General features: G+C 40.0%; 1 protein-coding gene across 12 annotated transcripts in view; it reads left to right on the top strand.

Annotated features, from left to right (window-relative positions):
* The window catches only part of RBFOX2 (RNA binding fox-1 homolog 2), a 535,783-nt gene that overhangs the window by 363,571 nt on the left and 154,837 nt on the right, over window positions 1–17,375 (top strand). For 2 of the 12 annotated variants that reach the window (XM_077452577.1, XM_077452583.1), the window contains exon 1: window positions 449–629. The exons of 3 other annotated variants lie outside the window; for them this stretch is intronic. In XM_077452577.1, the coding sequence (XP_077308703.1) occupies window positions 543–629 (87 nt within the window). In that variant the 5' untranslated portion in view covers window positions 449–542. Of the gene's footprint in view, window positions 1–429; window positions 630–17,375 lie in introns of those variants that run through there. 7 more of the 12 variants (XM_077452574.1, XM_077452575.1, XM_077452584.1 and 4 more) reach the window with 6 other exon arrangements.

Consider the following 17,375-nt stretch of genomic DNA (forward strand, 5'->3'; position numbering starts at 1 on the left):
GTCACATCATGGAGTGCGCTTCTATTAGAATGAGGCAGGAAGATCACTAATAGAAAAATGGCAGTTCTTTTCAGGATAAACTCAATTGATGAATAAATGACAGTTACACGACCAACCATAAAAATCCTGATATTAAAGGATTGTGAATGGAGTGTTAGAATACAGACAGGACATACATGGAGATCAGCCATTCTGCCAGGACTGCCCACGATTGCCTCAAATGACCGTTGTGGTTGTGATGGCTATTCGGATCTTTTATTTTTTACATTTTTTTTTATTTTTTTTTTATTAAGTTTATTAATGAAAATCTGGACTTTGACCCCCCTCGTCCTCTGCACTCTTGCTGCATTTGACGAATGTTGTCTGGGTGCATTGACTGGATGCTTCCAGACTGTAAATGGATGCAGCAGCTCTCAGGCTGGACTCGTCCTGCCCCTCGTCTCTTAAAGATTTGTGCGTTGGCCATTTCGTCGTTGATGCAGGATCTGGGTGCAAAATACTAGCAATCTTGGCTGTAGACGGTTCTGCAACCAGAGAAAAAAATGGGCTCAGGATCTGAGATGGAAAGAATGGAGCACATCACAGGCTGGAGACTGCAGTGCAATGTCAGGGAAATGGCTGAAGTCGTTGTACGTATTGTTGGCGAGGGGGGAATGTGTGTCTAGTGCGTGTGCATGGGGACAATTCCTTATTGCAGGTTAATTTATCCAGGACAACACATGCATTCCAAATTGACAACACAGTGTTGTGTGTTTCAGTGGATTGTGTTTTCTGTCTTTGCGCCTGGATGTTTTGTTTTACATATTTGACATGTTGACTTTGGAGGGAGCAGTATACAATTGTTTTTGTTTTAATAGCTTAGAAATAATGTGTTAATGTAAACAACATTTAGCCGGATTTCCCATAATATTTTACAAGTGATCTTGATATAATTAGGAGGAGGCCATTATTATTCTATTAGTGGTTTTATTAGATGTACATGTCTATTAATATAACAATGAGATATGGTGTGTGTAATGTATGCATATTCTATCCCATTCAATATGCTGCTTAATGGGGGGGGGGGGGGGGGGGGATATATATTATTTTTTTTCCCAACCATTAAGCAGCATATTGAATCGAAGACTGTAGATTTATCAGCAATTCAATCTCTTTGCTACTCTGAGATTTAACTGCTTGTTTACACTTATCACATTAATTGAGTGCCAACAAGCAGTTAAACCTTCCTGATGGAGAGACTTAATTGCCAATGTAGCCAGCATCAAAAGCAAAGCTAATTATAACGCTATAATGAATTTGTGATTTGCGACAAAATACCCCATAGCTGTTTTTGAACTGCAAATCCGAGTTCCTGAAAGAGAAAAGCAACAGAATACCTGCATGGGATGCCTCTGATAGAAGCTGCCATTCTGATTCCTGGTAACCGTTTTGTGACAGGGATGTCCCTTCCTCTATAACGGATTGTGGTTGGGAAACCCCAAAGAATGCTTTTACCTATACACTGAGGTCTTTGTTTTCAGTCTAATAAAACCAATATCCCTAGAGAAAAAAAAAAGTGTGGTTTTTAGTATTTGAAATGCTCCACCTTTTTTAGTATGTTTAAAATCAGGAATTCCTAGACTATGAATGTAGAAATGGGCAATCTGCTGCCAGTTATTTTGACTAGTGAAGGGCAACAACCTGTGACCATTTCTTTCCAGCTTTGATGTCAGTTAATTTTATTTATTTTAAGTTGGAGGATGAGGAAAATAGAATGGCGTGTGTCCATAAATATTTAGGTATTGATAGGGAACTGACGTGAAACCTGTTTACAAACAACCTGAATAGCAACTGTACTGTGAATAGCATTTAAACAGTTTTTATTGAAGTGATTTTTTTTTTATTTTATGCACCCAATGTCACTATAGTGTGGGAACCTCTAGGACAGTGACCAAAGAAATGTGTGAGATATTCTGCCAGTCTAGGTGTGGGGTTGCCCTGCCTTTCTTTATAAATGATGTGCTGCATGTCCTGATAAAGAGATGTCAGAAGACGAGTTGTGGACATGGCCGGTCACTAAAAATAACATTTCCCAAAAATAGGACACACATAGGGACTGTATGCATATTTTTGCGTTAAAAAAAAAAAAAGAAAAACCTGTAGAATGCCAAGATGTAGCAAAATACCATAAATAATAAAAATGGTTCTTCCCACTATCACTCACCCTGTAAATGCTGGATCTAGAAGTGTCTACTGAGCCAAATATAAGCAGTGTTTGAAGAAGGAATGCAAATCCTAGTGTGTCAGTTTATAACGTTTGTTACTAAATCCGATAGCATTTTTCATCTCTATCTTTGTGATGCACCAAAGGTGTGATTGAGCCCGATATCCCAGCATTGGTTTTCCTTTAGGGTCTGTTCACGAGATGCAGTTCTGTGCGCTTTTTCAGCACAAAAAATGCAGGCCGTGTTTTTTCCATGTATTCAAATGGCTCTAGTTCACACCATGCAGTCAGTTGTCGGTGCAGAAACTGACCAAAAACTGTCTGCATGATGTGAACTAGAGTCATTGGAATACATGGAAAATATACGGCATGCATTTTTAGTGCAGGAAAAAAGCACACGGAACGGCATCTGGTGCGAATTGGCCCTTAAAAAGGAGGGCTTCTGTCACTTCTAATACTGGCAAGTACTGATGGACACCTGAACACTATGCTTAGTGCTCACACTGACCTTTTTAGCTATGAATAATTCTACCTGAATTGCTGGGGGACAGTCTTCAGAGGGTGGGCATCACTATTTTTTGATTCTTGTACTAAAAAGTATAAAGATGCTGCCATTGCCAAGCTCTCCTTTTTTAAAACGCTTGTTCCCTGGCTGCCATGCTGGTCAAAACATGAATGCGGATCAGGAGTTCTGACCTCACTTTGAAGTATTCTTCAATAGCCCCCAAACATCTAGAATTGTTGGATGGAGTCTCCCCATTGCAGGTTTACATTTAGAGAATTCCCATTTTAGAAGTAGTCTATGCTTTGAATATGGAGATTTGTTATTCTGCGTTCTGTAATAGTTGTGTTTTTTAAATAGTTTGGGGGGGGAGCTCAAACCAGAAAGTGTGGGGAATGATGGGTTTCGGCTTATTTTCCTTTGACATATTCACCTTTTGTATTTAGTTTAATGCCCTATATTTCAGTAGCAAATTCAAATGATTAGAGTGCCAAAGATCCGTACATTGCAGGTAAAGGCAACTTTTTATAATGGTCCAGTTTTTTCCTACTATCAAAGTTATTGGTAGTTTATTTATGCCAGCTGGTTTCTGTATGTTATTGGTAAGAAAAATAAAATTCTGTATTGTATGTTTCTTGTAGACTTTATCCGAGTGAAGTCTTTAGATTAGTAGATTGACAGCTCATAAGCTGTTTATTTAGCTAGTAAAGCAAACACTGGAGTGCCTTTATCCACTGATCTACTGGGGCCATTTTTACATTTTTTGCACACTTTAAAATTTAGAATTTTTCCTTTTTTTGCTTGGAAATCCGTTTTGAACTTAAATTCTATAGTTGCAAAGGGAAATGGTTTATTAAATTTGATTGTCCTGTTAAATAACATACTTAAATTCATTTCAGTTTGGTAAAATATAAAAGGCGAGGTTGCGTCAAGTAAATACCAAACATTTTTCAAGCCATAAAATTGCGTGCGCCTGTACTGGTGAAAAATGACAGTACCCAAAATGGTCTATAGGTGTCACTAAAAAAGGTGTTACTTTTAATACCTACAACTGCTGACGGTATAGGGCCTCATGTACACTGGACATTATAAAAATGCTAGTCGCTTTAACATGCTGCTGGAGTCAATTTTTTTCCATTAACGTTTTTAATGTTTGCTTTTTTTTTTTTTAGCAAACTATACTCCCACAAAAGCTCATGGCTTAACGCTCCAATGCTGAATAGCTGTGTTTTTCAGCATTTTACAGCCAAATAACTCGTCTTCAAGCTCCCTAGTTATGGGGTTTTTTCACAGCCAAAAAGTGCTGATAAAAGCCTATGTGGGCATGGATGGACACAGGATACCATGCTGGAGAGTTAACTGGCTGTAGGGAAAAAAAAAGCCCAAAACCAAAAACGGCTGTTAAAAAATGTCCAGTGTACATGAGACCTACAGTGCAGACTCGGGGTGCCCGCAGTACCTGTCTGCACATGCGACTGTTCAGATTGGGCATAATTTCAGCTTGTCTGGGTAATAAGTTTGCCTGTCCCTCCTGCTTTCCACATTTAATGCTTTATTCATAAGCATGGGTAGCTTAAGTTGCCTGTGATATATTAAAGAAAAAATCCATACCTAGTTATGCATGACGGGGTCATTTCAAGCTAAAAAGCTTTTCTGCATGGTCCCAGGAGCATGCGGTATAGACTTGATCTCGGAGTGGAAGCTGGCAACTCCCTCTTTAGGCCTTCTGTATAATTCTAATAGCCAGAGATTCTAGTGTCATTCTGTTGTGCTGCAGTCATTTTCAAAATATTGTAGCAGTGGCAAAAGGTCAAAGGAGGTGAGGAAATGTATCATTAACCTAGAAGTGTAATTTATATGCAGAGAACTTTGGATGTGGGCTCTGTTAATAGATGTGGTTTTTTGTTTTGGTAAATATTCTACCTGGAGGAAAGAAATGGCACACTCTTTTCAGAATTGTCTTTTTATTACGTTTTTGTGAGGCTAACAATACAGTGATGTGCAAGTACATATGTTGACAAATCAGGTTGCATACACGCTTTGAAATTGAAATATCCAGCTTTGACATTTGAAGTTGTTACTTTAATTCCTATAACCGTTTAGAATGGCATACGTTTGGAATACCTTTTTAAAAACATTCATTTTACTGATTCTTTTTTGAAGAAAATGGTACATAATGCACTTTTAGATCAGATATTGCCTCCATTTTGGTTACTAGTACATTTTAAAACAAAGGTTTTTTTTTTTTTTTCCCTGATCACAGAACAAATCTGGTCTGCCTCCACATTCTCTACTCCTGTTTCATCTGTTCCAGCAGGCAAGGTCTGCTTTCAATCACAGACAGGAAAGGGTGGGTAGCGAAGCAAAGGGGGGATGGTTAATTGAGAAACCGTGTTTAGAGGAAAATTAGCTGCAGTCACTTTAAGTGATGTCAGCCTGGTTTGGCGATCCTTTCTGAAGAGGTCAGAAGCCCAGCTGTTGAATGACCCTCTTCTTGTGCTTGATACTGAGAGGGGACAAATGGGCACATGGCTGAGTCGTAAATGCCTGCTGTTTATTTTTTTTACTTTTTTATATTGATCTTTTAACCTTATTGGGTTATTTTTTCACAGGGGTGATCAGTGGCTGAGGAAATTTAAACTGTATTCAAGCTCTGCATATCATTTTTATTTATATTTACTAGCATTGGAAAATGCTAAAAATATAACGTTGTCCCAGTGTTTTCTTCCTAGTTGTATGTTCTACTTTCACATTCATGATCCAAGCACAGCAGAAAGTTTAAAGGAAGGAAACTGGATTATGTCTTTTGTTTTTTGGAGTAGTCTTCTTACATCATAGTTAGACCTTGACTGAGCAAATGTAATTGCAACACTTTCAGACCTCATGCACACTGAACCTTTTTAGATGCAGTTTTTGGCTTCAGACTTTTTTTTTTTTTTTTTTTTTTGTGCAGCCAATAAACTCTCCAGCATGTTATCCTGTATGTCCATGAGCACATAGGCTGTTATCAGCAGTTTTTGGCGGGATGTTTTCTGGCTGGGAAAAAAAAAACCCCTCTCTGAACTAGTAGGTTTTGAGTTTTTCCGCTGTAAAAACGCTCTAACGCTGAAAAAAGCTCAAAAGTATTAAACAAAGCTGTTCAGCGATTGTCAGCGTTTTTGAGCCTTTAAGCTTTTGTGAAAGTATAATTTTGTTAAAAGCTACAGCAAAAAAAAACACTGAAAAACGTATTCTACAGCAAACGCTACTAGCTTTTTTTTTTTTTTTTTTTTTTTTAACGTCCCAAAAAAAAAAAAAAAAAAAAAACAGGCTAGGTTTACGCTACAATTGTTTCCCTGTGGTTGCAACTGCATGGACACCCCAGCCTATTCACTTGAATGGGCTGCTGTACCCAGAGAAAACACAGGGATAAGGTTCCTGCACCTTTTCCAAAATCTGTGGCAGGGAAACCGCATAGTGCTATATAGTTCTCAGCATGGGAAAATTCAATGCAATTTTCAGTATTTAGGAATGCAATTAAAAGAATTGTGAAAGCATGCAATTTGCACGCAGGCCTGTTTTTCACTCAGACGTGAACCTAGCCTTACTTTCTAAGAATCAGTGGCTACTTTGACCATAAATTGGTACCGTCCATTTTGAGGCGTTCATTAAAGCGGTATTAAATGCCAAAATCAAACCTATGCTATGCATTCACTTTAATGGGGCGTCTGATGCGGCAGTGACACAACAATGTGAGGGACGTGGCAGCAGCATGTGGGTGGATGCCCGCTAACAGGCACTGCCATGATGGATCTGAAATTACAGGTGCTCTTTAAATGTAAGGACTTATTCTAAAAATTGTTTTCTAAAAGCATTTTATTAAAATAAATTTACTGTATAAGCCGAGTTTTTCAGCAAATTTTTATGCTGAAACCCCCTGCGCTTATACTCTAGTGAGGGTCCCACTTGAGGGAAAAGGGCCGATAATGGAGCCAAAAAGGGATGGGGTTGTCCCGCTGTGTGCCGCACACGCATCATCCCGGCACGCCCCTGTAAGTTTCCCCTCCCCCTGCTCTTCTCACAAGTGTTATGTGCAGCCTCCCCAGTACCTGGTAGCATGATCTCGTGTTGTGTGTCAGATCTGAAACACCGTGCAGCCACTAACGCTGTCCCGCCTCTTGTGATAGACACACACTGATCCAATGCAAGGAATCGTGCCGTGGTCATAGGAGGGCGGGACATTGTTACAGCGGCTGCACGATGATTCAGATCCAGCTGTGACACGCAGTATATGGTAATTAAAGTCAACATAATCAGATTTTTATTTATTTTTTCTAACAAATCATAGATTTTTATCCACCCTGATGCTATGGCAACGTTCCCAATTCTTGGATGTGAAGCCTGCATAAGTTTCTTTTTAGTCTTTCTTTCCTTTTTCCCCTGGTGATCCTGCCAGCAAGTCTTTCAACAGAACAAGCTGTCCTGCAGATGAGAGTTGGTGTTAAAATTCTTGACCTAAACCCCTAGAGGGTGCTTACAATGATCAGCTTTTCTTAAACCTTTTATCCCAAAAGAAAAAGCTTTGATGTTAGTGGGGCTTAAATCTACTAGTACATCTAACACTCTCCTCCCCTACCCCCAGGCTGCTGTCTAAAGGTGTCTGTTTCTCCTTCATCCAGAGTATAAGCACTCATGTGCAAACGTGTTTTGTTGGCCAGTTCACTAGGTGAAAAAAACTAAACTAAAACAAAACTAATGCAACCACCACTTCTAAGGCTAAGTTGGCTGCAGTTATACAGGATTACATTTTTGGGTTTAATTCCACTTTACGTTTTTTCAAGTTTTGACCTGTTATTTGATATCCTGCTTTACGTTAGTGTTAAATGAATTTTGAGTTGAAGATGTACATAGACTGCTCTGATTTTTTTGCAGTTACAAGCCTTGTTGCCCCTGTTGGCTCCGGGCTTCCCACCCAGTGGTCTTGTGGGACATTATCAGCTGAACAGTGGCTGCATCCTATCGGCTACAGTCACTGTTGGGATATTCAAGCAGCCTTGGGTGCTGTGGCTGCTTGTATTCAATAGCCAGCATTGGAAATTCCTCTGTCTACATGGTTTAGTGTGAATGAAGAAATCTATGCATGTGTGGCTAGCCTTATGTTTGGTTTGTGCTGCTCATTCCTGTGTGCTGACTGCATTGAGCAGTCTCTAGGTCTGAGTAATTAGCCCTGGCCAGCTGGATACAGTTTCAGTCCTCCATCTTTGTATGAGGATATATTGTAGCTTTCCCTTTCACTGCTGGAAAATGTTGCCACTAGGAATGAATTGTGCAGCAAAGCTGAAGTGCTCCACTGAGGTCTGACACATTGTTCTATCGGCAGTATACACATTGTAGCACTCTGCACCCTTGTGTTGCCTATCTCCCTCATGAATGAGCTATCTTCTTTGTCTTCCCATACTGTCTGCAGTAGCTTCTAAAGCAGCAAACCTTTATGGCCACATTGCATTTTCTAGTACTTGACCCCCCCCCCCCCATTCTCTCTACATTATTCTTGCTTCTCCATAGGCTATGTCTTATAAGCCTTTACAGGTTACTAGTTTAGTGCAATACCTCACATGTGTGGTGCAAACAGTTTAAATATGTGAGCGCGACCTATGTATGTATTCACCTTTGCGCTCAAGCAAAAGTGCTTTCAGTTGGAGAGCCTGATAAAGGACCCTTGTAATAGTAATCCAGTGGCTTCTCAGCTGCTAGGATCACTTTTACATTGAAAGGAGTCGCTGGCCCTAAAAAAATATCTTGACAATTGCTGCAGCAATGATGTGGATATCACTCTTCCAATCCAGCAATGTACCCGTACGTCGCTGGTTGGCAAGTGGTTAAAAAAATACTTATTTGGCGTTTGTGGAGGTGTCATGGCTTATTAACAACTTGCTGCCTGCCCACCGTCAAATGACTGCTGGGTGGTACTGCTCTTGTTCTAGGCGGACATCATATGACGGCCTCCCAGAACAACTGCTCTTGCGCGCCCGCAGTGGCACAGCAATCGCGGCCATGCCATGCCGTGTTGCTGTGACATTGCATGATCCTGATCCCTGTAAAGCGCCACGGCTCTTTAACCATGGGATCGGCTGTGTCCAATCAGTCGGTCACATGTAAACATGAAGATGCCGGCAATTGATGCTCCTCCCCTCACACTGACAGTGTGAGGCGAGGAGAGCGATCAGGGGCATCTCCTCACAATGGAAATCTATGTATGTAATCGTGGGCACTGATCAATGCCCTGATTACAATTAACTGTCCACCACTGCCAGGAATCAGTGCACAGTCAGTAAGCAGTGGCTATTAGTGATGCCAGTCAGTGCTGGCCATCACTGCCGCCCATCAGTGCCCATTGGTGAAGAATTGCTTATTTACAAAATTTACTGCCAAACTAAAAATTTTATATATATTTTTTAATTTTCGGTCTTATTACACATACAGACGTGATTAAATACCACCAAAAGAAAGCTCTATTTGCGTGAAGATGAAAATAATAATAATGTCACAGTGTAGCATGACCACGTAATTGTCATTCAAAGTGTGACAGCGCTGAAGGCTGAAAAATGGCCTGGGCAGGAAGGCGGTGTAAGTGCCCTGTATTTAGGTGGTTAAAAAGCATTTCTCAGCTCATTGTGATCTGTCCCCATAGCTGGACCTGGGGATTTGAGGAGTTCATTTCTCATTAACCTATAATGGAGAAGCTTCTAAAACATTGTAACAGACTGTATTGAAATCCAGTACAGCTAGAGGTATCCTCTGCCTGCACATTAGACATGGTTAACTATGGCAAACAGCTTCCCAGCCCCTTGTAGGAAAGAATAGTTTTTAATTTTTCCTTGCTGGAAGTTCTAGAAAGGAGCATCTAAAAAAAAAAGTTAAGCTGCAATTTTAATTGTTTTTAAAGTATGTGAATGCTCCCCTGGTTAAATAACCCATTCAGTTTAAAGTAGAAATGAATGGCAAAGATTACCCTTTTTTTTTTATTAATTTTTTTGTAAGTGATCACATACTCTCTATTCTCAGCTATATAAGGTGTTCAGGGAGCTAGAAGAGTTCCCATTACAGCCAGAAAACTGACCACAGTGTGCTCTCATGCTTAGTGTGGTCAGTTTTCCATAAGAAAGAGGGACTGTCTTCATACAAAGGAAGAAATACAAAGAAAAAAGGTTACTTTTTCACACTTGGTACAACAGGCACATTGACAATATGAAATGTTGAGTTGACGTGTTGTGCTATAAAAAGACATACAGTAGTGGTTGAGTTCAACTCAAGGAGATGGGGCAACAGCCAACATACCCAATTTTTTAGATTATTAGTGTTTTTTTTTTTTTTTTTTTTTTTTTCCCTTTTCCTTCTCGCATATTGAAGTTGTCCATTAAGGGCCAAGTGGGAACGTCACAATCAACTGATTTCTGATCAGTCAAACTCATAGGAAATCATGTAGTGTCTGACAATTGTGATTGTGCAATTCCCAGTGGATGTAAAGTTGGTCAGATTGACATTGACATGTGTAAGGCCACCTTTTAATTTTTTTGGTTTCCAGTAAAAAAGCTGAACTATGTGTAATGTTAGTTTTCTAATTTTGTACAAATATAGTTAAACATCAATAAGCTTGCATATGTTTAATGAGTGTTATATATATATATATATATATATATATATATATATATATATATATTTATATATATATTATACCCAGCAAATGAAATGAGAAATAAGCACACCTAATAGTTTTTTTTTGTAAATGTTCTAATGCAAATTATCAGCTGACCTGCCTTTTCCCAAGGGTGTTTCTGTCGCAATACTAGGAGGAATAGAACTTGCAGGGGATGAGATTTTAGCACTGGCTCTGTATCTTGCACAGAAGGATTGGAGGAGGGTGGGGGTGAAGCTTAGAACACGCAGTGCATCACAGATTCATGGCAAGAACTAGGATGGTTGGAATAGAGTGGGCTGAGTAAGGGAAGGGATTGCATGCAGTGGACTATATAGATCACAGTACCAGTATACAGAAAATCTAGCCTTTTTTTTTTTTCTTCCATGAAGCAAGTTTTATTATGTACTTTTCATTTGTAGATATGTTGGTACAGTTATATTTTTCAGTTAACTGTACATTTTCTAAAACCTTCTGTTAATGATGTAAGTTTGAGACTATTAAGATGTTTACCCGAGTGATAATAACCTCAGTTTAAAGTTTTGGAATTTTAAGGGTGACATTTAGTTACATGGCTTGCTGGCATAATGTGCATTTACAACTAAAGAATCTCAGCTGATCTTGTTGAACTATACAAAGCTTTGATTATTTATGTAGCAAGGTCCCGGGCAGCCTTCAGTCTGAGAACCTCCAGGGCCAGAGATGGCTGACATCCTTCTGGACATTCATAGGTGATCACTACGGTTTTGCTCCTGATGAGTGGCTATAAGGCGCCGAAATGTGCAGAGCTTACAACTTCCGATGTGTACCCACTTGTCAACTTTGTATGGACGTTCCTTCTAGACCCATTTTCATTTCTTTTGATTCCCATTAAGTGACACTTCAATGAGTCACTAATCTCTATAGATGTTAACTGCTATGTATGTAATATATGCATCAAGTACTCCATGTATTTTAAAGTATTTGTTGGCATGTATACTCTGTGCAATATTGGGATCTAATGAAATGTTAAATATTGATATATAGCAATATGCATTAACATTAAATATGCGACAATCTGAATCTATTAAAGCTGTTTTTACCCAATTTATTTGCTTCCATGTGCTTTATGTAAAGTCCCGCCTCTTGCTCTTTTTAAATTGCAAATCCTTCTGGATATAGTGGGCTGTGAGGCATAGTGGGTGCAAAGTAGTTAGTCATTGGGCGCCAGACACTAGAATGCAAAAGAGATTTTTATTTCTCTTAACATAACTTTGGGAGAGGGGGTTGGGGCCAGAACACCCTTAGGTGTAGTTTTAAGATTGTCGGACTCCAACTTTAACAGAAGGGAAAGGCATCCAGCCAGGTGCCACATCTGCATGTGTACAAATACTGGCTTTTATGGCAACAGTCTTTAACGGTTACTTCACTTCTACTACAATAATTTCTTGTAGTTCTTCAGCTCATTGAGCTCCCAGTCTCTCACTAGACTAGACAATTCTCTGCCACAGAATCCATTGAGCGCCTCCAATCTTCATGGTAGTATCTTCCTCAATAGTCACCCCTGCTTCTCTGCTGGGTCCCTAACTTGGCACTCACTGCTCAGTCCCTGGCTTGACACACAAGGCTGCTCTGTAAGAGTCTCCTCCACTGGCTGGGTCCCTGGCTTGATACCCACTGAAGTTTCCCAATTCACCTTCCTCTTGTTGATGAGAATACTGCTCTGGTACTTAAGTTACTCACTGTGGTCCCTGGTAATAAGGTGGTTGGTCCCTTAGTGGCAACAGCTTTCCCCCTCTACCTCCGACCAGGACAGGTTCTCCAGCCAGCAGAACTGTTGCTTCCGGTTGAACTGCAAGCCACAGTCCCAACCCTGCGCTGCTCTCTTGCTTCTGGATAGACCCTCAGCCTAGCAGTCAGATGTGCCCAGGATAGGCCCAAACTCCGGCCTAGCAGCTCGGGCAATACAACACGCGTCCACCCAGACAGCTGTCCAGATGGCACAGAACACCGATCACCTGACTCCACACAATTATATAGGCTCTAACAGCAGGCCAAGGGATCCAAGAAAACCCCTGCCCATTGGCTGAGATACCCCATATATCCATAATCTGCATTGCCCTTCTCTTATCTAATGCCACCAGGTACCAGGAAATCGGATGATCCCCCACAATTAGCCAAGGTAAATTTAGGAGCAACCCTGCCTAAACTCCAGGGTGTTAAATCTAGTTTTGCCGTTTTGGTTGTCAGACTTGATCTCCAATTGTTACTCTCCCCCCCCCCCCCCCCCCCCCCATATATTTGTACTACTTATGCCATTAATACCTTGTAATGTAACTGTACCGAAACATCCCACACGCTGCATGAGTGCTTTCATATACCGCTTCCACCCAGCCTGAATATAGATATCAGGTATTCCAACCGCTAACAAGACAGTACTAGTTTGGTTTCTGGACATGGACTGTTTATTGAAAACACGGGAACACCGATAATACTCTGGATAATCCCCCCTTTGCATTTTGGGCGGGGTAGACTGTTCAATCAGCAGTTCAGCAGTGAGAGCTGTTGGAGGAATTTGCCCCCACCAATCTCACAGCTAATCTACGTACACATCCCATAATATCCAAGGCAGACACAATAGAACATTGGTATACAGCCACAAACGACCCAGCAAAGAGTACACAACAAAATGACCTACCTTTCTAGCACGCTGCAAAAGTCAATGTTCATTCTCTTAAAGAGCAACAGGCACCTCTGCTATAAAACACTTCTGCATGTGTTGGATACATGCCCCCTGGACAGGTGCTTTTGGTTCCTTCTGCAAGCCAGTAGGTCATAGGGGGCACAGACCGTTGGGCTGCATTCACACTTGAGCAGAGCTATTCAGGTGTTTTGAGCAGTTTTAGAAGTATATTGCAAGCTTTTTATGGCTTCAGGTGTTTTTGTTTTGCCAGTAGAGAGCACTAGGGGAGGAGAAGTGGCGGAAACTAGGGGTGAAGAGCTGCTGTTTGAGCAGAAAGCCTGTATAAATCACTAATGTAGTGTATTTTCCGGCATTCCTATTGAAATCCTTGCAGTTAAATCTGACTTTTAACCTACCAAAAGGAAGCTTGTATACTTTTTTGAATGACTGGCATTTGCTACAGGTGACAGGACACGCAAATGTCAACAGGGGCCATTGAAATGAATGGGATTTGCCTTGAGTGTTTGGGTGTGACCGGGGTCTTTCACTAATTGGAAGTGGATAATAAGAGCTGGACACAATTTTTTTAAATTATGATGTAGAGCTGCACAATCGTTAAAAAACACGATCTCAATTCACTATATATATATATATATATAACATTTTAGCAGAGACCATAGGGAATAAAATGCCAATTGCTGCAATATTTTATGTCACACTGTATTTGCCCAGCAGTCTTTCAAATGCAATTTTTTTGGGGAAAAAAACTGTAAAGTTAGCACATTTTTTAGTTTTAATGTGAAACATGATGGATCACGATTCTCTCGCCGTATCTTCTAAGCAAAAAAATTGTGATTTTCATTTTAGCCAGAATCGTGCAGCTCTATTATGATGTGCAAAACTTAAATTTGTTGGAGTTTTTGCTTTAGCTTTTAACTTTATTGGTGTACCTTAAAATTGCTTTTAAAAAAATCAAGCACATTTCCAGCTAGCTCCGCTTTAAATAGATCTAGACAGTTTTGACCATTGCCAGCACAAAAATTAAACAAGGAATGACAAGATTGAAAAACATCTTAAGATGAGAAAGTTGTCGTTTTGTGAAGACGTCCAACTTAACTTCAAAGACTTTAGAACATACCACAGAAGGATTGATAATCCCCAAACTGGAAAACGCTTGAGCTCGTAGATCAGGGGTATTGAATGAGAATGCATGGCGGTCCGATCAGTAAGATTTTTCATAGGTCCGAACCGCATGTTAGTGTGACGACTGAGATCTTCACATCAGCTATCCCTTCTAATATCACAATGGCATTATTACATCAGTGTCCTTGGTCCCCCTGCATAGAAGCTGGGCAGTTCTTGGCAAAAGGGTAGGAGCTGCTGAAGTTAACTTCAAATGAACAAGCTGGTTGCTAGGATGCAGGGCAGTTCTAGCAATCACCTGCTGGTTGCCTTGAAAAGGAACTTTGTCAGTTCCCGTTCTCCTGTCCAGAACTATCCTGCTCTCCTCTCTGCTGTGTAATGACAGCAGTGATGTATGAGGGAAAGAACAGGCTCCTAAATGGCATCACTCCGTCCGCATCTACACTGCCATTTAGTGATACCTGTCAGTCATCTGAGTTCTGTTATATTTTAGTTGACTAAAATCGAATGGGTTTAGTTTAATTTGTAATGCATTATGTAAGCATTTCTCTAGAATTTCCAAAATCATTATATCCTGGAGTAAAAATCTAATGTTTATGGTATTTAGGTTTGAACATGCACTACAGACACCAATTTAGCCATTGTTCTATATAATCGGTGTTGATTTTGACTTCAAATTTCAATTCGGTTTTAATCAGTCTTTTGACTAAAATGATGTTTTAGTTGTGTATTAGTCAACTAAAACAATGGTAAATTCATTGACGTAAATATTTTCAACTAAATTGCCACTGGTTGTAGATGATTTTCCTATAGGCGGTGATGACCTTGCCAATGCTCCTCTCAGGGTGCAGCATAGAAATGTGCTGTACACCATAAAGGAACCAAAATAAAATCCAAATGCTGATCAAAAAAGGCTTTATTTGGAGGAATCATGACAGGCTATTGCAGACCAAAAGCAGTTTATTAGATTGTGTAAATCGGCACCTAGATAATCCTGAGCTCTATGGAAATAGAAGAGGATACCCTTTTTTTTTTTTTTTGGCATGGCATGGGTCTCCTTCGATTTCAGAAGTAGAGCATTCCACAGTAAATACTTCCAACAAACATGTAATTATTGTAGCCTCTTAAACCTGTGCTTTGTACGTGTAGGCAAAGCAACATGCTTACTTTAAAGTAAAGTTTTGATTGTAAAGTCTTGTGTTTTTAAATACCGTCATACTTACCAGCTCTGTGAAAAGGTTATGGACAGAGCAGCCTGGATCATCCTCTTCTCGGGTCCCTCTTTGCTGTTCCTCGCCCCTCCCTCCTGTTTTGCTCCCACAGCAAGCAGCTTGCTATGGGGGCACCTGAGCTGCAGCTCTGTGTCCATTTGGACACGGAGCTGCGGTTTGCCCCCCTCTCTCTCCTGATTGGCTAACTGACATGTATTGACAGCAGCAAGAGCCAATGGCACTGCGTAGGGATGCAACTATTTTCATAATCTATTAGTTGGCCAATTATTGTTTCAATCAATTAATTGGTTAATAACCTTAAGAAAAGTGTGATATATAATTGAATTAATATGTGAAGTTTAAAAAAAAGGCAATTCATTCTTAAATATCTCTATACAGTGGTAAATCTAAATAACCAACTATATGGTTAGGGATAAAAATGTCTAATCCACTCTGAGAATGATAGGAGATACTGTATATGCTACTAGGAGAGATACTGTATATGCTATTAAAGGGTTAATCTGGTAAATTTCAGACTCGGTTATTTTTATTTTTTTATAAACATGACAGCTACAGCGTGGACCTGAATTTCCAGGAGGCCGTCATTTGAAAAAAAAAATTTTTTTCTTTAATATTTTTTGGGGGATATTTATTATAGCAAAAAGTAAAAAATATTGCATTTTTTTTTTTAAATTGTCACTATTTTTGTTTATAGCGTAAAAAATAAAAACCGCAGAGGTGATCAAATACCACCAAAAGAGAGCTCTATTTGTGGGAAAAAGGGGCACCAATTTTGTTTGGGAGCCACGTCGCACGACAACACAATTGTCAGTTAAAACGACGCAGTGCCGAATCGCAAAAAGGGGCCTGGTCCGGGGCTTAAGTGGTTAATTGAACGAGCTAAAGTTAAAAGCTGATTGGCTACCGTTCATAAGAATAGTTGCAGGATGATGTGGTAGTTACCAAGTACCTTTTTTAGGTAATTTTGAGAGAAGGCAGATGTTCTACTACCATTTCTTAGACCATCTATGGCCATTAGGCAAGTTGTCTTTGTGGAGGAAGGGACATCTGTATTTGACCCTCCAATGTTGGCAATGTCAGGAGGTGTTGGTCTGAAAAAATGGGCTACAATAAGCAGAAAACAAAACGGCGCTAAAAAGATAGAAGCTGTCTCATCATACCAGTGTTGGTATAGCTTCAAGATGAACCCAAGGAATGGTATTTTTTTATTTAGCAGAACTAGACAAATACATTTTCTGACTCTTCCGTGCCATTACTTTCAAGAAAACCTTATTACATTCTGTATTTAAGATAATGACTGCTTTCAGCCAAGAAAGCCTTACTGTTGTGTAAAGCCTGAAGGAACTGAACAGGTCTGAAAATATGAATCTTTCATAACTTAAAGCCCAACTCCGGGTAAAGTGTTCCTATGCAGTGAGGCTTCCCTGCACAAAACTGGTCCTTACTTTTTATTGCATCATTAATTTATGTGTTTCGCATATTAATCACTATCAGTCCCTGTCGGAGGCTACAGATTTTCTACAGTGTACAACCAGGTGGTTTTTGCATGGCACTGTGATTGCATGGTGTGGCATACGTCCAGCAGAGGGAGCTACATGTGGGTAAATTGGCTGAAAATTAGTTTAAGGCTCCATTTTTGCTAGTGCGACTTGTCATGTGACTTTGGACACAGTCGCATGACAAGTCACATCCTATTGATTTCAATGGCAAACGTTCCCAAAAAAGGTGAGAAGGTGCCTGTACTACTTTGATGCAACTTTTGAAGCGACTTTGATCCAGAGTGTAAAGTTAGATCAAAGCTGCACTCAGTCTCGCTTTAAATCACACAGCCTTGGAGTCGCACTAGTGGCAATGTAGCCTAAGGCTAGAGTGTGACTTTGATCCAACTTTACATTCTCTGGATCAAAGTCTCATCAAAGCATTGCAGGTACCTTTCCAAAGTCACAGATTTTCAAAGT

Source organism: Lithobates pipiens, unplaced genomic scaffold (assembly GCF_037356315.1).
Source record: "Lithobates pipiens isolate NorthernLeopardFrog02 unplaced genomic scaffold, aLitPip1_a1.2 Scaffold_23, whole genome shotgun sequence".
Lineage (NCBI taxonomy): Eukaryota > Metazoa > Chordata > Amphibia > Anura > Ranidae > Lithobates > Lithobates pipiens.